At 40.6% G+C, this 21,784-nt stretch overlaps 1 protein-coding gene across 1 annotated transcript in view; it reads left to right on the plus strand.

The window, feature by feature from the left end:
- Positions 1 to 21,784, plus strand: part of LOC145415436 (RIB43A-like with coiled-coils protein 2) — a 119,600-nt gene that overhangs the window by 8,322 nt on the left and 89,494 nt on the right. The window contains exons 2-3 of the mRNA XM_080284717.1: positions 1,638 to 1,695; positions 3,366 to 3,556. Of these exons, the coding sequence (XP_080140843.1) occupies positions 1,638 to 1,695; positions 3,366 to 3,556 (249 nt within the window). The remainder of the gene's footprint in view (positions 1 to 1,637; positions 1,696 to 3,365; positions 3,557 to 21,784) is intronic.

A 21,784-nucleotide genomic window follows, 5' to 3' on the forward strand; every position in this document is an offset into this window, starting at 1 on the left:
GAGAATACACTCACTCGCTCACTCAAAAGCCAAACTCTTAAACCTAGGAAAAAACAAAAAGAAATACTGGTCAGAGAGTGGGCTAAGCAAAATGGACTGGGCGTCGTTGATGAGGAAGGACACTGCCGCTCTCGCTGAACCTCTCGCTGGCTCACACTAGGTGGAGACTTCAGGAACCCGCTGAAGAACGACCTGGTCTCACGGCGCTCAATCCTAACTGAGTTCAAATTGTGAGAGAGAGAGGCGAGAGCGGGCCGCACTTGGTAACGGCTTAACGAATTTAGTGTGAGCGATACACACTCACAATAAATCACTCAGCGGAAGTGCTAATGTCGCGCACAAAGACGATCACTTATGAAACATTGAAAAATGGTTCTGAAAACACTCCCGATCGGGTGAATACATGGCGGTTGACTGAGTGATGCATACTGGGATTCCACTAGAATTCGCGGTTTCCCACCAAGTTCAATGTCACGAGTTTATTTAAACAGAAAATCGCGCCGACTCGTGACATAGCTAAAGACATCTCACCCTGTGGTATAGCACTTTTTATGAGGCTTATATCTCGATCTTAAGGGTAAACATGACATCCTCACAACAGCAACAACAAGTCTGTCATCGCCAACCAAGAACTTTTCGTGACAAGAAAGATGTGCTTAGTGAACTAAGCGATGCAGAACTATTGAAGAGATGACGCATGGACCGTGCTGGCATAATTTTTATGACTGATTTAATGTGGGTTGACCTTTGCAAACCCAACTGCAAGGAACAAGGCACTCACTCCAGTAATGAAAATAATAATACAGTCCAGTCTCGTTATACATCAATTTGTTTTGTGATGAACTGCTACAGTAATAATTCAAAAGTTATAAATTTTTCAGAATAATGATAACATACTGGTCACAATTTCCCTAGAATGAGAACTGCGATGGCCACTTCCGAAAATCTTGTGCGGATTCAGTGATGCATGCAGGCCAACAGTCAGTTGTTTGAGCCAACATGGCCACTCAGTGTTTACATGCGCAGAACCCCCATCTCAGGTCTGCACAGGCGCCAACTCTTTGAAGACCCTGTCTCGCTCGCCTACTCACGTGTCCCGCACGTGTGATCGTCTCCTTTAAGTTCTCCGACTTACCCAGCTTCCTCAACGTGTAAGACCTCTGCAATGCTATTGCTTTCACCAAAGTAAGGATGCAAGTATGCTACAAATATTGCTGCATATTATAGTATATCGAGGAGGAGCTTTTAGTGAGTAAAATAAGTGACTCTCAACGTGGAAATCATGTCTGATGCTGTCCCCAGCAGAATTTGTGGTGCTACTGGTGATGCTGAGGGCAAGGCATAGCCTTTTCCTTGACGTGAAATTAGACATTGTTTAGCGCCATAAGGAGAGGCAGGGACCAAGCAAAATCACCAGTACCCGAAAGGTTTCCCAGCTGACGGTCTCGACGATCATAAAGAAATCAGACACTATAATTGCGGCGTCGCAGAACGTGCCTTCCCTGACTACTAAATGACTAACCAGAGCTAGCTAGCCTATCGTGGAGGAGGTGGAGTGTCTCTAGCTCTGTGAGCTGAACCAAGCAAAGCAGCCTCTTCACCGCACTTTCAACTGCAGCAAGGCTCTCAGTCCTTAGAAAGACCTCAGGGATAAGCAACATATGGAGACCAAGGAGGAGTTCAAGGCCAACACAGGTTGGTTTGAATAGCTTAAGACCCGTGCTGGCCTTAAATACATATCACCATGGTTGGCAAGGCTGCTAGTGCAGACCAAGTGGAGGATGTGGCCTTCCCTGTGAGGCTGGAGGCAACGAAAGAGGGAGAGGGATACTTTTCAAAACAGGTCTTAAACTTTAATGAGAAGGTTCTGTATTGGAAACGGATATTCAGGAAAACTACATCAACAAGGAAGAATGACGTATCTTAAGGTTTAAGGCAGCCATGGACAGCCCCACCTTCCTCCTTGGTGCGATGCAGAGGGGGACTTGAGGCTCTAGCCACTCCTGGTTTACCACTCGGACAACCCCCGAATATTGACAGGGTTCGCGAAGGAAAACCTTGGGGTTATTTGGAAGTGCTACTACCACCATCACCCACCCTAGTGTGTCCTTTGGCAAAGTTCTCCTCATTGTTGTGACTTGTACCAAGTTGTAAAGGAAGAGCCTAAAAATATATTACTTGACTGGAAATGTATTCCAGGATTTGGTAAGAATGAAAAATATCTTCAGAGATAAGAAATGACAGTATGTTCCTTTACACTGGATACTCTGATGATAGTTTCTCCTACTTTTGTCTTTTCTTGCCCTATTTTCTGGATGCTGACTACCCTATGTGCAATATATTAGCTGGATACCGAGTTAATAATCTAATTGACTTCTCCAGTTAGCTGTCACGGAACCACATCCATTTATAGTCTGCTTTAGCAGCAGAGATAAGTTAGACCGATGATGATGATCATCCAGCCCTGTCTTTTCATATTAATGGGACTATCAGAATTCACAAACATGAACAGGAGAGCACAAGAATACAATAGAAGCCCACATCAGATTTCTACTGTTGTGGTGGCCGATAGCGCTAGGGTCTGAAACACTGTGCGGAAAATTGGTGCCACTTGACTCAAGTATCCATTCACCATTCGTTGGTTTGTAGGTAAAATAAGTAGCTAGGGAAGGTAACTGGTAGCTTGGATGATGTAGTGGGTTCTTATTCCACGATACTGTGCGACTAACTCGCCACAAGCGCAAAGGCCAAGTGATGGAAAAGAGCACACCAGCTGAACACCGCATGGTGTCTTCTTCTTTTTTTTTTTTTTTTCAAGTGAGATAAGCCATATATCCATGAATATTTCACTCTAGCTGTTGATATACTGCTCGACTTCTCTCCTGAGATCAGAGGTCTCAATAAAATGATCTCCAGATATTTCAATCCCTAATAAGTAACAGCCTCTCTTCCTTCAACACAGTTCCCTCCACTAAGCCTATATTTTCTCCTACCCTACCTCCAGCCGCCTCACTGTCATACTCTACCTTATTACGTGTCCATCATTCACAGATTTAAAGCAATACTGTTCACAAATGTCATAACAATTGGCAACACTTCCATCACACACACACACACACACACACACACACACACACACACACACATACACACGCACACGAACATTTCTTTGTCTTTGTTCTACCAGTGACGAAATGTACTTGGTGATAGGTAGTTAGGAACACTCAAAAACATCCAGTAAAAAAACCTCGCTTTTACTGCGAACAGTGTCGCCGGATTTAAAAAGACTTTGTAGTATTCTCACAACAGTATCAGAATGACGATATGTTTGTATTTCCTTTAGGAGTAAAGTATGCCTGACGCAGTCACTACCTCCACCTCCACGATCACCTCTACCACCAATGCTGCCTTCCCTGCTGCTACTCCTGCCCTGCCTCTTCCGTCCTTGCCATCCTGGGTGTTGGACGAAAGAGAGGCAGCAAAAATTGCCCGGCGTCGACGTCTTCTGCAGGAACGCGCTGTTAGGATCCACCAGCCACGTACCACCTCCATATCGGTATTGTGCACTATTCGTATCCTTTTCCTCCCACCCACCCCCCTTCTCTCTCTCTCTCTCTCTCTCTCTCTCTCTCTCTCTCTCTCTCTCTCTCTCTCTCTCTCTCACTGTATAAATATATAGTAGGATGGATTTCTTTTTTTAGATGTTAATAAAAATGTTACATGTTAGTGAATGGTAGCTTATGAATGCGTGTGATGTGAATCTGGGCAGCTTTTTCTTGTTGAAGGTGGATGGGTGTTGAGAGTGAGATGATGGTGTAACTGTCAGTTAATGTGAACTATACGATAAAATAATAAAAGATTTGGCTAATGTTGTGCAACGCTGGTTAAACTGGCCAAGCAGACCCATCAACAGCAGGCAAGCAATCGCTCTTGCTGGACCGTCATATGCAGTGAACCAATGTTTCCTTGCGACACACAGTACCTTGCCACATGGAGGCGCGGGGTTTGGCTTTAGGATGGACGCCGCATTTGCATGTCTCCATCCAGTTAACAGGGGCACCAAATTAGGCTCCACATCATCCAGTTATTTGTTTTATGTGGTTACCACCCAGAGTTTTAAATGGCTTTCGGGGATACATAAAACCATTAGGCTTGCACTCAGAGTAGAGTCACTTGAAATGGAGAGAAGGGTAATAAAAGTGACATGATAGATGGTAGAAACTGAAAAATAATGATTAAAGGAATGAGTGGGCAGGTCTACATCAAGTGGGTGAATGAAAGATGTGGATCAGTCACTAGTGGCGAGTTATTGGCGTGTAAGAATCACTTCTCCTTTTGGCAGACTTGTGTTTTATAATCCACAGAAACGTCCGGAAGATAAAGATATTAGTCACTCAACTTCGGCCTGATTCGTTAGACTTTAGCTTCAAGATTAGCCTAGCTTATGATCAGTACGCAGCGACTTCCAGTGTTTCTAAAGATTAAAGTAACTGGAAAAATTAGAACACGAAAAAATTCAGATGGTTATCTATCTTTCGAGGACCTGGAGAACATGCACGGACAACGATTTCGTTCTACTTTTTAGTCGAGGGAATACGAAACTGACATAAGATTCCAGTAGATTTGCTGGGCTCCGGAAATCACATTACTGGATTTTAAATTAACTGGATTTTAAGTTACTGATTACTATTTTATTATATATATATATATATATATATATATATATATATATATATATATATATATATATATATATATATATATATATATATATAGTAAAGTCCGCAACTTTACCTGGATTGTCAAACCACGTGATTTAGAAATAAAACATATCGACACTGTCATTCACAAGGTGAACTCACTGATAACTAAGCGGTTCTCGTAGTTAATCACTGTTCAGAAGTAAAAGCATAAAAAATCTGTGGACCAATGTAAATACTGCTACAAAATTCCACAAGCTTAGTGCAGCGGATGAGTCAGTTTCATTTCCTCTCCCAAGTTCAGACAAATGTGAAGCTGGTTTTAGTCCCGCAAATGTTCTGCCAAGGCAAAGGAACAGATTTTACTTGCAAGAGCTTGGGAATTAACAGCTAAATCCCACCAGTTTCCATCTGAATTTCAGTGCATTTGTTAATACCTATTAAGCACGTCCTTCCAGTTCTTGATATAACTGAAATCAGTAGCAAAGTAATGCCATTATTTTAGTGTGCATAGTATTACTGTACCTACTTTTCATATCAGAAGTTTTAATCTTCCTCCTCTTCCACATCACCATCATCATCATCATCATCATAATTATTATTATTATTATTATTATTAGTGATCCTGCGAAGCATGATGTTATCGTGTTCGTCAACTAGCCCTATAACTTTGCGCGAGATTCAGTCTGTGTGTGTGTGTGTGTGTGTGTGTGTGTGTGTGTGTGTGTGTGTCCTAGGTTATTTGATAAATATGAATGAAACTTCTCAGGGGTGTTCGTCTCGTTACTCCGAGTTTTCAGTACTTTATGCTATTTTCCAAACATGATTTTTATGGAAGGGTCAGCTTCATTCATCTTACTCTGAATATTCATTACTTTATACTATTTTCCAAACATGATTTTTATGGAATGGGCAGCTTCATTCATCATATTAAAATTTCCCCTGCCCCCCAAACACACACACACACACACACACACACACACACACACACACACACACACACAAGAAAAGGAGAATAGATATGTCTTTGATATCTTAGTACGTGATGTACACTCACAGAAAAAAACAATCTTTACACTAAACTCTCTAAACGTTCTGGACGTGGGTCGAAATCTTGTGATAATATTTGCATCCACTCAGCTGCGATATTGGTAACCCTGCTGGAGGTCGCCAAGCATATGAATCGAGTCTTCCAATGAACCCCCACCATTAAGACAATAGTGTGAACAACCTTCATTTATATTAGCATATTCAGTTGCCTCACGATATACAATCTAAAGATAATAGTATATGATAATAAACACCTCAGTGAAATTAGATATTATATTATGATTAACTCAACACACACAAATACATAAACGTGAAAACTCTCTCTCTCTCTCTCTCTCTCTCTCTCTCTCTCTCTCTCTCTCTTGAACGAGGTTTATCTTGGTCTCTTATCTCAAGAAGCTGTAGTGTCTGTATTCATCCTATGACAATCAATAAGCCCATGTTGCACATGGCTAAGACGTTGACATTTTGTACCCACTTGTAACTTATTTATTGTATTACAAATATCTGTTGTATCGAAATGTATTATTGTCAGCCCGCATCCACTCTGTGGGGCGGTAAATAGAGATTGTCACGTTTCTCTCTATCTCTCTCTCTCTCTCTCTCTCTCTCTCTCTCTCTCTCTCTCCATATATTTGTATTTTTTAATATCTCTCTCTCTCTCTCTCTCTCTCTCTCTCTCTCTCTCTCTCTCTCTCTCTCTCTCTCTCCATATATTTGTATTTTTTAATATTTCTCTCTCTCTCTCTCTCTCTCTCTCTCTCTCTCTCTCTCTCTCTCTCTCTCTCTCTCTCTCTCTCTCTCTCTCTCTCTCTCCATATATTTGTATTTTTTAATATGGCTCTCTCTCTCTCTCTCTCTCTCTCTCTCTCTCTCTCTCTCTCTCTCCATATATTCATAAGCTGGTATTTTCAATACTTTATATTTACATATAGATAGATACACCCTCATTTATCTCTGTCTGCAGCCCAATTAGGCTGTGTCAACATCGATATAAAGGATATTCTGCAGGAGAGTAGTAATAGTGACCCCCCCGCCCCCTTTTTTTTTTTTTTCACACAATTAGTAAAGGGTGCATGAGCCTCCTGCACTTAAAACATAATTAAACCTTTTAGGCATCTGACAACTCTTCCAGCAATGTTTTACTTCAATACTGACCCACTTTTGAACACAATGAATCCCGAGACAGTTCGGCTATTGTTTACAAAATGCTTCAGTAATATAATAGGAAATACCTGTAATAATCATGGATGTAAAATATAACAATGTAATATGTACATTTGTAATACAGATACGTGTTCATGTCACACCCTCAAGGTAGGATGCTTATATCAGTTATCTATAGACTTATGCAGGTGTTTCTCAATGACACGTTTATGTGAGACAGTCTTACTCAGGCCAGGGCCAATTGTTGGAGATCTCACTTGTCCTTGACTCAGCATTCCCAACATGACAGACTGATGTTTTACCCGATTCATTCCGTTCACACAAATATATATACAGCTTACCAGTGTAAAGATTGCTTTTCCGCCAGTGTACAACGAACTTTCATGCGTAATGCGATATTTGGGGGGCATGTCCCCCCACAGTGATTCTTGGAAGGATCAGTCCTCCTCCCCCAAAAAATATAGTTTCAAAATGGGACAGTGAGCACATGGACTTCAACGAAGATTCTCAGATCTCGTTCCTTGATAGTGTCATCCATTACATAATATCTTCCACCACTTTTTTAAGGAGGCTAGGTCCCTTCAAAACTTATAAAGGATACAGAATAGGGGGAGGTCAGATATCGCTTTTTTATCTAGTTACATGGAGTAAAATGGGCTCCCATATGCTGTTTCTTTTTGAAGCTCGCACCCACAGAATAGATTCCCCTCAAACTTCAAAACCCAGTAGTTCAAGTCCAACTGTCACAGACTTTCTTCGATGGAGGATACCTGTAATCTGGTGTATGGATTATCCTCTGCTCATCATCTGTACTGCTACTACTACTACTACTACTACTACCGTACTGTCCTTCACATATGCCACCATTGCGATCATGTGATTTTTACATTCAGTTACTAACTTCTTCTATGGCACAGTGATATTATTTAGTAATTCTTTCATATCGGCATGCATATCGCAGGACTGGGTAAACAGTTTCTATGTTAACTCTGAAGGCACAGGAAACAACTGAACATCTAATTTATTATTATGTTAGACCAGGGGTTCCCAAGTTTTTCCTAGCACGACCCCATTCAGCACTTTCAACTGTTCAGTGCGACCCCAAGTTAATATATATATATATATATATATATATATATATATATATATATATATATATATATATATATATATATATATATATCCCGTGTCTATGTTCACTTCTACATTAACAGCACGATTGTGAATTTTTGGTCATATGATGGTATATATGTAAAGTATTTATATAAAGGAGAAACACAGTAAACATAATAAATTGTATTTACAAAACAAAAGGTAATCATAAATGAAATTCTCAAAATTGGCAATTACAAAGTGGTAATCCCATTTTAACACCACGTAACATGCTACTCAGTAATTACCTCTATTGCAAGTATCATACTGCACCTCATGGCTTTCTGATATTATGAGTAGCCTACTATTTGGGTTTTGGACTATTTGATCAATTTTCTGTATCTGGGGGTGTATGGTGTCAGGCAACATATCATACAATTTTCCAAGTTGATGTTTGTCATACGGCTACGATAGTCATTTTTAATGAACGCAATTGATGAGAATGCTGCCTCACAAACATAGGTGGTTCCAAATTGTACAAGAACCTGCAAGGCTCGATTTCTTACTGTTGAATGCTTATTTGCTAAATTAATCCAAAACTTTCCTATGTCCTTATACACATCAAAGTCCACTCTTGCTTCATTGTCAGCTTGTAATTCTGCCATTCCAAGTGCAATAGAACCACACTGCTTTGCATCAGTTTTGAATGGAAACTGCACAAAATCAATAGACTCGGTTAGCAACTCTGGGAATCTAGCATTCATATTCCCCGTCAGATTCTGCAAATAATCCAGTAAATCCTGTTTCTCTTCTGCGAGATCTAGTGCTTCATTAAAATCAATATCCTTTGTAGCTGTAAATTCCAAGTAGTGATGGAAATGAGAGTACTTATCAGCTTCAGCTTCTTCTCGTAGTATCTGCAGCTTGCTGACAAAAGCCTTTATTGCACCCTGAAGGTCGAACACAAATTTCCCTTTCCCTTGAAGTTCTGTGTTGAGCTTATTAACGTGCTCAAAAACGTTAGTCAGATGTGCAAGGCGAGCAAGAAAGTGTGGATCACAAAAATAACAAGCATTCTTGTGCCCCTGATCTTGCAAGAATGTGGCCAGTTCACGGCGAAGAAGGAAAACTCTTTTCAAGGTTTTTCCTCTTGACAGCCACCTGACAGCAGTATGCATTAGCAGTGTGTTATGATTAGAATTTTCAGTGATGCACAACTGTTTGAACATGCGAGAATTCAGGTCCCTAGCCTTCACATAATTGACAGTGGAAATGACTACCTGCATCACATCAGAGAAGTTCGGAGACATGTCTTTTGAAGCCAAACTCTGACGATGGATAATACAGTGGTTTATTTTAATGTGAGGATGTTTTCTTGATAGAATTCCACGCACTTCAATATTCTTGCCCATCATTGATGGAGCACCATCCATGCTACATTCAGTTACTTTACTCCAGTCCAGGTTGTTTTCAGTGAAGAACTTATCTATAGCATTATATATATCCTCACCTCTTGTTGTACTTTCGAGTGAAATGCAAGCAAGCAGTTCCTCAGTGACAGAGCTTTCCTTTAGAAATCTTCCGAAGATTAGAAGTTGCGGTTGTGCTGTAATATCATTTGACTCGTCCAGTGCCAGGGCTGTCCATGGGGAATTTCTGAAGTCTTCCAAACTTTGCTCTTTCAGGTCTGCTGCAATACCCTGGATGCGTCTTGTTATGGTATTATTGCTGAGAGAAACCTCATCCACAGCTTCAAGGATCTTTTTAGCAAATGGTTCACCCTCAAATACTTCACAAAAGTTTTTTAAAGCAGGCTTTATGATAGTCTCACCCTCTGTGAAAGGTCGCTTTTGCTGAGCAATGAGGAAAGCTGTCTTATACGAAAACATTTCCATCTTTTCCTTCTGAGATAATGCTCTGCATAAAATTGCCTGAGACTTGGTTAGATTTTCATAACGATGATGAAAAATTCTCTTGCGGGCCTCTTCTGAGAGAACAGCAATATTTGCGTGCGTTTCTATGAGTCTCTGTAGTTTATTAGGCTTCAGTGATTCCTCAGCAAGTTCTTTAGAACACATTACACATATACCTTTACCACTGACATCAGCAATTCCATACTTGTCGAGGAATGATGGATTAATAGAGCGTTTCCGTTTCTTGGCTGATGTTTCAGATGGTATCTTTAAAAACCTCTCCATAATGCCTGGAAGAAAATTGCACGTATTACTAAAAATATTTTACTTAATGTTATTAATTACTAATGCAAATAAAGTATCTTCAAAACAATGACGCAACATCATCACTTCTCTTTCCATTATAATACCTCCTTTGCTGCACAATATCATAGCATTGCACCATCTTACCACACTAAAATACCACATTAAATCACGAATTGTCTGCAGTATATATATATACGTTCCACACAAACCCCAGATTGCAACAGTACTAATGTATTCCTCTCAAGCTCAGAGCACAACTGGTCAATGTCCAACTTCCAACTAACAGTACCTAACAGTACACTCATAAAAATATAGTTGCATCATAGTTTTGAGTTAGAAAAAGGCTAAGTTTTAAGAATATTAATAACATAATTTCAATGATTAAAATTTCTTTTGAATATTATTTCGTTTATTTAACACCATGTCTTGTACCCGCAGTTACGAACCAGTACAATATACCATAAAAAAACACACTTCACTAGCAACACGAACCTGTCACTCCAAAGCCCAGAATACAAATTGAGAGTCTGGGGCTGGGCGATCAGCAGCGCCAGTCATATACCTGAACACGTATTGTACGCGTATAACTGATGACATATGAAACACGTTAAGCCTCACCCATGTAGTTAGATATAAAAAACGAGCCATACACAGCACAAGCAACGCCAGACCTACACGTCTCACCACGCCACACCAGTGACAACCCGCTTAGCCCCAGTCGGCTGCCGCGCCAAACAATCAGGCGACACGCAGTCAGCTGACGCCATGAGCACACACACACACACACGCACCACGTCGCCCACTTGGCCGGCTCAGGACAGGACAGTTCGCCACACACACACACACACACACACACACGCACCACGTCGCCCACTTGGCCGGCTCAGGACAGGACAGTTCGCCACACACACACACACACACACACACACACACACACACACACACAAAGCGACACCACTGAACCACAAACCTGCAGGTACAAGCTGGGTACTGGTATCAATTATGACTATTTAATTGCATAATTGTTTTTAGTTAGAAAACGGATAATAATGTAAAATAAATACCTTAAGTATAATACGGTACCTGTAATGATAATCATACGGTAATAATTTTAACTATTCATGGCATGAAGCTTATGGCTTAGATTCTGTTTCGTACCCCCAGGCCTTATGGGTACCTCAACGACCCCACCGACCCCATGACCTGCTTGTGACCCCACATAATGAGCATTCCGACCCCACTTGGGGTCCCGACCCCTGGTTTGGGAACCCCTGTGTTAGACAATCCATGAGAGCTGATGAAGGGTCAGGGATTTAATGAAGTGGTCGGTAGACCAAAAGAGTAGGGGACACCTGGTTTCCGTAATGGAAAGTGTCTGTTCTTCACAATTGCATCCCTCTTAGCGATAGTAGTGATATTTATGACAATGATGGAGATGGTAATAACAGTAGTTATAGTGGTAGTGATTACGACAGCGTCAGTGAATTTTACTGTCGGTGTATGGGCAGAAAATTACAATGACTACCTGACCGCCATCTTTTTCAAAGACTAATAACATTTTACCTAATAAATCATGAGCAGACATTTTTTCTCGATATGGCAGGTCGACTATTTCAGTTTTGTATTTTATGGTCCGCAAAACCATAATCGCACCATAACACTGTCCAGTTTCCAACAAAAACAACAACAACAACAACAACAACAACAACTAATAATAATAATAATAATAATAATAATAAACTGCTTGTTGAGTATGCGGTGGCTGGGAAATCATTTTCAGAACATTTTTTGCTGAGCGTTTTTCGGTGCGTAAATTTACTCAGACCGTTTTGAAACCTATGTCAGGAGACGTGGCAAAAGAGGATTCTTCACTTGGATGCATAAAAGATACAATAGAACGTTTAATAAAGAGCGTTTTGACGAGAAGGATTCAAAACCCCGGGGTAGCGCTAACTTCCGACTCTTCCTGTATTGCCGCTAATTTATGTATGTGTATAATTTCGTACTGATAGAAAGAAAAATTATTTCTGAACCCGATGCAACAAACAGAAATGGGTCAAACCGCAAATGTTCCGAAGCTATAAGAAAAAAAAAAAAAAAAAGTTGTGAACGAAATACTTAAAACACACTGTACTCGTAATTAGTATTTACCTACATTTTTTTGTTTTCTAAATTGCAGAAGTTTGTATCAAATTTAAAGCCGGAGAAACTGAATTTTGAAAATGTCACTAAGAAACACTTCCCTTCCTTGTTCTGTTATCCATGTTTTCGCGCTTCCTATTGGTGATAATGACAGTGATGGTTGACCTAAGGATGGTAGTGGTTGTAATGATACAGACAGCTGTGATACAGGTTGTGTGTGTGTGTGTGTGTGTGTGTGTGTAATTTTTTTTTTTCACCGGGTCGGTCAGGATCACTTGATTGTCGTGATCGTCAGCTTTTACCCTCCCGGAAGGGAGCTGAGAGCTCATATAATCCGATCTAAGGGCAAGGCTGTGACCTTCACACACACACACACACACACACACACCCGTCCCCTTGCTCAAGGAGGACAGTAACCACCCACTTCATCAGTGAAACTTTTCGCAACCTGAGCGAGGCGCGAACTCCCGTCCACCAGTTGGCAAGCGAGAACGTTACCACTGCACCAGCGAGCGGTGTTGTTGTTCCATGATCAATACCTTATAATTACTTTTCACTGTATATCATAGTCAATGCCGCATATATTTTTATAAGGAAGTTGCTTACAGGATTTAACGACACGCACAAAATGCTGACGGTAATCAAGTCCCTAATAAGATTAGTCTGGTATGACAATCATGAAAATGCCATGTTAATGAAGTCATTGAGATATGCAAGGACCATCCATGGTCTAGTCCAAGGCTTCAGATTACCAAAACTGGCAGAGGCCACCCGAACACACACACACACACACACACACACAAACTTGTCTAACAATTGTCTCCTATCCCCCTGTCCCATCCCACCTCCTCCCACATGACTGCGCCATCTATTAGATCACACATGAACCAAAACCAGATGCGTCACAGGCACTGTATCAGTGGCTTCGGGGTTAGTATAGAGCAAGGCGAGGGGCGTCGGTTTTGTCGGGCACTGTACAGTACATTAAATTTGTTCCTTGATAAATACGCCACAAACTAGATCAAAGACAGCAAAAGGAAAATACGTGGTCCAGTCGACGCACCTTCGATCATTACCGGACCAGGAAAAATAATTAGGCATAGCAGGTAAAAGCTTCTTAGCAACAGAATGTCCAGCAACGAACTGCCAAAATTCCTCCTTAAAAACAGAAATAATGCTCTGAACACCATTATATCTAGAAGTGTAAAAACTGGACTCTGATCCATGCTAGTGCAGAAATGGACTATGCCGTTAATGGTAAACTTGAATGTAAATTAGGTTAAGAAAGAGGGGGGGGGTGAATAAGACCAGATTTTTAAAACTCAAAGTTATTCTGCAGTAAATAGATAATTATTTCTTGGAAAGTACAGAAAAAAAAACATAAGTACTCAGATCATTTGATCCACAATGATATATATATATATATATATATATATATATATATATATATATATATATATATATATATATATATATATATATATATTTGAGGAAGAAGGAACCAAAGGCTAGGAGCCCGCAAAACAGTTCACTCCAAGAAAAAAACAAAAACAATACAAAAGAGAGCCAAATTCAAGATCCGTTCATTTCGACATGCCTGGACACACCGTATCTGAAAGACGGAGATCATAGGAAGTAGGAAATACAAACAGAGGGAGACAGTTCCAGAGTTGACCTGTTGCATAAGTGAAGGACTGTGAGTAATGGGTTACTCTTGCATTATTATGTTGGACAGAAAAGGGATGAGAGTTTGTTGCTAGACGGGTGCTATGCACCCGTCGCAGTAGTGGAGGGATGCAAGCAGACAGTTCAGAGGAGCAGTGACCACTGAAGTAGTGATAGAAGAGATAAAGAGGCAACAGTGCGACGAAGAAACAGAGGTTGAAGGGAGTCAGTAAGAGGAGGAGAGTTAATGATACGAAAAGCCTTTGACCCCATCCTATTGAGAAGAGCTGTATGTGGGGAGCCTCGAAGAGGCAGAGGTTAAAGAGAGCCAGTAAGAGGAGGAGAGTTAATGAAACGAAAAGCCTTTGACTCCACTCTCTTGAGAAGAGCTGTATGTGGGGAGCCTCCCCACACATGAGAGTTGTACTCCAAACAGGAGCAAATAAAACCCGTGTATAAAGTCAACAACTGTGCAGGGGTAAAGAAGGTACAGAGTCGGCTTAGCACACTTAATCTCTTGGAAGCAGATTTTACAAGAGATGTAATATGATCTTTCCAAGATAAATCCCGAGTGAATGAAACCCTAAGAATGTTCAAGGATGATGCAGAATTGAGCTGGATATTATGAAACACTAGTGGGTACTCCAGTGAAAGATTTTGTCGGATTGATAGGTGTTCAAACTGAGTCTTTGATGCATTAAAACAAGATTATTGTTACCCCAGTCAGAGATACGAGCCAAGTCAGATATTAGGTGTGCCATAGCCTCATCCTTTGTTTGTTGAAGTAACTGCTGAGATGGACGTCGTGGGAATCGAATAGAAAGGTGAAGGAGGGAATCATCAGCGTACGCAGTACGCATGGATAAGGTTAGATGTACAGCTTAGAAGATCATTGATGAATAAAAGGAAGGGAGTTGGTAATAGGACAGAGCCCTGAGGAACACCACTGTTGATAAATCAAGGAGAATTACGATGGCCGTTAACAACAGCGGCTATAGAACGACCAGAAAGAAGGCACAGATAGCAGGATGGGAACTGTAAGAGGGCAGTTTAGAAATTAAAGATTTATGCCAGACTCGACCAAAAGCCTTTAAGATGTCAAGTGCAATGGCAAAGTTTTCGCCAAAGTCCCGAAAGGAGGGTGACCAGAAGTCTGAAAGGTAGGTTAGAAGATCGCCAGTGGAGACGATCAGAAAGAAGGTTGTGATAGGAAAGAATCTTTAAAATTTTTCTGTTTTTTAGATACAGGATGTTAAAGCAATTGGACGATAGTTAAATGGTTGGGAATGGTCACCCTTCTTTAGGACTGGCTGAATGAGAGCAAACTTCCAGCAAGAAGGAAAGATACAAGATGAAAGACAAAGGCGAAAGAGTTTACCTAGGTAAGGTGTACGCACAAAGGCACAGTTCTTATTGACAACAGGAGGGACTCCATCAGGCCCATATGCCTTGTTAGTAATGAGGCCATTGATGGCAGAAAATACGCCGGGTGAAGAAATTTTAATGTCAACCATGAGGAAGTCAGACGGGGGAAGTGATGGAGGAACAGAACTGGAATCATCTAAGGTGGAATTGGAGAAGAAAGTCTGAGCGAAGAGATCTGCTTTATCAGTAGAAGAAATTGCTACAGAACCATCAGGGTAGAAAAGAGGAGGGAAGGATGATGAGGTAAGGTTGTTAGAAAGGTTTTTAACAGGGTGCCAGAAGGAGTGGGAAGCATTCGAGTTGGAGGGTTAAGAGCATTTAGTGCGGATGAAGGTATTTATAGCAGAGCGAAGAACAGAAATAGCACAATTCCTGGAAAAAACATAAAAAAGATGTGATTCAGGGGTGTGTTGGCTCTGGTACCTTTTATAGGCCATCTCCTTGTTGTGGACAGCGTTAGAACAAGCGTGATTAAACCATGGCTTTCTTGCATTAGTCAGAGGATATAAGAATGGAATGTATGCTTCCATGCCCAAGAGAATAACCTCCATAATGTGCAAGGCACATTCAGATGGCTCCCGGCCATGGAAGCAATAATCATTCCAGGAACATCAAAGAAGTACTGCCTGAGGGCCTCCCAATCCACAGCTCCATAGTGCCACAGTCGACGTTTCTTTGGCCGGTCCACAGGCCATACCGGAGCGATAGAACAGATTAAGGTAATAAGGTTGTGACTTGAGGAGCCCAACAAAAAGAAAAGATTAACAGTGTAAGAAGAAGGATTAATTGTAAGGAAGAGGTCAAGTACGAGTATGTTGGAGCTCTCTCGAAAGCCGTCAGAGATACGGGTAGGGTGCTGTACAAGTTGCTCTAGGTCATTAAGGATAGAAAAGATGTAGGATTGTTCACCAGGGGGATCAGTGAAAGGAGAGGAGAGCCAAAGATGGTGGTGAACATTGAAATCTCATAGAATGAAAATTTCAGAGAAAGAAGAAATGGATAGAATGTGTTCCATCGTAGAAGTAAGATAGTTGAAGAATGTTTGATAGTCATTAGGATTAGGGGATAAGTAAACAGCGCAGATATATTTTGGCAGATAATGACGGAAGAGCCAAAGCCAGAGAGTAGAGAATTGAGAAGAATCAAGTTCAAGAAAACGAGAGCAAGATAAGTCGTTGTGTACATATACACAACAGCCACCTTTGGCTTAAAAATGAGTATAGAGAATGTAGGAGGATACAGAAAAGGCTTTGCTGTCAGTTGCCTCAGACAGCTGAGTCTCGGTTAAAAAGGGAAGGTGAGGTTTAGAGGAGGAGAGGTGGTGTTCAACAGAGAGAAAGTAAGAGGAATGGCCGCGAATGTTGCAGAAGTGAAGAAGTAAGTCAGACAATCGTTCTAGACAGCTCGTTGAGTCGTCACCGGGAGAGGGTCGGATGGTGTGGACATCTATGGTTCCCCTCCTGGGGACTCCGAGGCATGGTTAATGTGCACCATTTTCCTTTTATAATTTTGAAAAGGAAGTGTTGTGTGTACTGTGCATGTAGGCTGGTGTTGACAGTTATCTATCTATCTATTTACCTATCTGTGTGTGTGTGTGTGTGTGTGTGTGTGTGTGTGTGTGTGTGTGTCCCAAGCGCATAAGAGTGCAAAAAGAATATGGAATGCAATCTTGCTCGTGTTGTGCCCTGTTGGTGCTCCCCATCAGAAAATTTTATGCAAAATTCAAGAATGATTGAAGGATAATTATTGGTCACGACAATTGAATTCTTCATTTCGCATCTTCTATGTTAGCAAAATGAAACAACTGATACTGACTTACAAATAACACAGTACTTTATTTCATGAGTTCCTTTTCAGCAAAACTGAATGAAACAACTGACACTCTCAAAAATGAATAATTTACACAAAAGTCCTCAACATCATTTAAGTATCAATATATATTACATAAACACTTGCTTCATGAGGTCCGCCTTCTTTCTCCTTCTCTTCACAGTCCATCGGTGGAAATGGAGAGTTCTTAGAGGCCTTCTTCGTCATGGCACATAGGTCTGCATTTGAGTTTCTCAATGAGGGTGATGCCTCTCTCTGCAGCATCACTGACCACCTTCAGGTCTTTTGCTCACTTCTTTGCAAGATGGAGGTTATCGTCAGAGTGTCATATTGAATGGCCTCTGGCATGGAATGTGGGCTCAACTTGGAGAATGGAACAGTTTGGTGGACCGGCTCGTCACCCATGGACTCAGACAGCCATCCATTTAGAGCCTTTTGCTTTGGACCCACTTGAGTCCTCTACCTGGGCACTTCAGGTTCGGCGCCATATCACACTTCTCATAGTCGTCAACCAGTGCATGACAGTTCAAGTCTTCCGAGCTATACCACAGGTGATGGGGCATAGCCTGGTGAGCTATGTTACCAGTGTCCTTGTCAGGGTACAGGCACAGTACTTTACAAAGGTTGGTGTCATTTTTAGGTGCTTTGATGGCTACTGGAGCCTCGTGCCGGTGACGCACCTATGCAAGAGTCACAAAAATGGCCATACCGCACACTCCCTGCCACTCTTGGTGACTGAGTTTGGTGAACTGGGACTGAAGAAGAGCTATCACGTAGTATACAGCTTTTGCCATCCACCTGTCCTGATGATATGCCCGTATGGTGAAAACTTGTAGTATCCTAAGTCTCCCTTGATGTGCAGGGGACACAGTCAAAGTGGCTCTTCATAGTTCCCTCAATGATAGTTTCTGGTTCTCAGAGTGTTGCGTAGAAAATCCATAACCTCCAGTCGCATTTGTGAGAGGCAGGCATCACCATTAATGAATGCTCAAGCTACTGGGTCACTATCAAATGCATCCAATTGATGGTGGTTCACTGATGGCCAAGCCTCTGTGAATCTCTTGAAGAGCGGGATTTCAGGGCTGGGTGGTTTTCTTAGGCAAAAGAGGAAAACATCTGTGAGGAGAATTTCAACAACGTGATGACAACAAACTAGCAACAGAAGAGATCACCTCAACTCCTCCTCCAAACTCATGTACTCACCCTGCACTACCCTGTGTTTGACGCTGTCGTGTCGAACATCAGGTCCATGATCTTATCGTCAATCTTTGCTGACGTGAGAGCTTTATAGACTGCCTTTGCCACTTGCTGTCGCTTTCCTTTATTTTTGGTACTCTCAATAGCTCTTCCACGTCATCCTTAGTCACTATAACAGCAATCCAGTCAACTGGGTTGTGGTAGCGTCCAGTATCAGGAACTAGTTTCGAGTCCCAGTGGAGATGCAGTCGAGGCTGAAATTGATTGAAGCGGCCAATAATCTGAGTCCCTGCCACTGATTGCCTTTTGGCGAAAGCGGTGGACCGTGCTCTTCGATGAAAACTTGTCAAGGCCGAGACCCATGGATTTTGCAGTTGCAGCATAGGCTGCTGTTGCCTGCCAAAAAGAAAGGCCTTCACGATCCTAAATCGCTGCCAGGTCTAGATCACTCTCCTTCAGGCAATCATTTCATGGAGCTTTAGGGGGATTTGGTCCACAAGCAACAGCTTCACCATCATCAGCCAAGGATGTGCTACTGCTGTCATGGAATGCCTCATTGGTGACTCCAACAGCTATGGCTTCTGTTTGTCGCCGGTGAGCTCGCTTTAGAGAAATTTCCTTTTCCTGTCTCTTCTGTACAGGTCACTTGAATCTGCAATCCTCAGTGCCCATATAACTCACTTGTGGATCAGCCGTTTTAGAAATGAGAAATTTATTGTCTTCATGAAGTGGACAGCGTCAAAAATGTCCTTCATATCTGCCAAGATATGTCGATTCAGAGCATCTGAGTGGACAGTGTCAAAAATGTCCTTCATATCAGCCAAGAATACTTCCTGCTGCATGTTGTAGGTCATTCCAGTCTTGCTCTTGTTTCTCTGTAAGTTTCAGCACCTCTGAATCAAAGATCTCATTTTAGGTGAAGCATGAGCGAAGGTAGTTGCCATATTCGAGCTGGCTCAAGACCACGCTTCGAAGACAGTCGTTTTGACAGCCTTCATGCCTTGTGAATCTGTCTACTTTTGGATGTTGTGATGATAAAAGAAGAGGAGTAACACATTCATATTACTTGGTTAACGAGATTTTCCCAACTCAGATATTGGAGACTTTTTGAGAAGCCACACACTGGTATCTGACCTTGTTGTTACCACTATCTGTGAATTTAAAAATTGTTCAATCATCGAGATCTCTAAATATCATCAGATCAAGTAAAAAATCAAACAGCAATCGTGTTTTTTTTTTTCCAAAACCCAATCTGATCGAGACACAAGCAGCCAGATCCTATCAATATCACAAACTTGGGACACTCTTGTATATATATATATATATATATATATATATATATATATATATATATATATATATATATATATATATATATATATATATATATATATAGCAAAAGTCCATTAATCCCAATGGCAGTGGACCGAGAATCATTCAGATTATCAGATTTCTCGGAATTTTGGGTGGGACCCCTGAGACACTTAATTTCATGTTTAAACTGAAATTTTACCGAATGGACCACTTTTCATTCATTCATAATACAATATGGCACATATTAACAATACTTTACGTATTACACAAATTAATAATGTATTACTGAAGACACGAACTGTAATTGGTAAGTTAAGAGACGTTATGGGTTGTTTAACTCACCAGTAATGCATAGTGTTGAAAACAGCAGTTGTAGGCAGGTAAATCCATTTAGAGAGAGTAAGTACAGGGTTAATAATAATATGCACGAATTGTAAAAGCACAATTTGCCGTCAGACAATTTCGCCGTCAAAATATGGACGATTCCCCGTCATTCATTTACATATCAGTTTATTTAGCAAGTACTCTAGTTTTTTAATATTGTACCTCTTTAAAGTCCTTTTACAATATACCCAGGATGTTGTAGTACCAATGGGAAATTAATGAAGACAGCTATGGGTGATCCTAGAATATAATTCAAAGTCAACTACAGTGAGGTAGAAACAAGTTAATTATTGTCTAAAAGTGAAACTTATAAATGATATCCAAAGCCTACGCTATCGAATGAACATAGACTTTGATAGATCCCCCTTAAAATTGGTAACTTAAGTATCAATTAATCAATGATTAGTAAATTTATAGAATGATGGGAATCGTCCAGGGTGCGAATTGTCCTGACGGCGAATTGTCTTGATATTGTTGTGACGGCGACTTGACTTGACGGAGAATTGTCCCGAAACAATCAGTGGATTTACCTACTTGGTTTCTCATGCACTTCAGCCAGTCACCGATATCAGCCTGCCTGACAGCCTGCGCACGTTTCTTGTAGAACTCGTTTCGCAAGATATGGAAATTGATCACCATAGCCCCATTGTAATGATTATTTTGTTCAATGAAATGCACCAGTTTATCAAAGTATACAAAAACTTCCTTCCATGAAACTTCCATGACCACACCGCTCAACCATTCGGCGCATTTGGCGCCCAGTTTGAATTTTTTAATTTGGATTTTTTTTCTTCTGGAGTTTTCGTCAGTCTTCTTCAAAAATTTGGATTATTGGGATATTCGGATTATCAGTGTTTGGATTAATGGACTTTCACTATATATATATATATATATATATATATATATATATATATATATATATATATATATATATATATATATATATATATATATATATATATATATATATATATATATATATATATATATATATATATATATATATATATATATATATATGGGTGACTCTACATTGAGTGACAAGCCAAATGATATCCTGTACACCAGGAAACAATTTCTATGCTGGGTGGTAACCATATAATCATATTTTGACGCCTGGTGGTTTAGTGGGTAATTACGGTACTCCATTCGGATTGAGCCCGTGAAGGTTTATATCCAAGGGATGGTTGGTATTTATTGCTCACGCAATGCCACTCTAGGATGAGTGAGGCTGGTCACTCTCATCTTAAATGTCAGGACCAACTTGCCTAGCCCCGGGCTTCTATGCTCCTCATGGGGCAACTTAGGATTGGATGATATATGTACATATATATATATATATATATATATATATATATATATATATATATATATATATATATATATATATATATATATATATATACATATATATAAACATACAGCCTATATATATATATATATATATATATATATATATATATATATATGGAGCCTCTGTGGCACAGTGGTAGAGTGTGCATTTCGTACACAGATAAGCCAGGGTTCATGCCCCGCCAGGGTAATAAACTTTGGGAGTGTTCATCCAGCCATATACTGCATTGGCGGACACAAGGGGTG

Source organism: Coenobita brevimanus, chromosome 13, assembly GCF_032717465.1.
Source record: "Coenobita brevimanus isolate Jiangsu-jjx chromosome 13, ASM3271746v2, whole genome shotgun sequence".
NCBI lineage: Eukaryota > Metazoa > Arthropoda > Malacostraca > Decapoda > Coenobitidae > Coenobita > Coenobita brevimanus.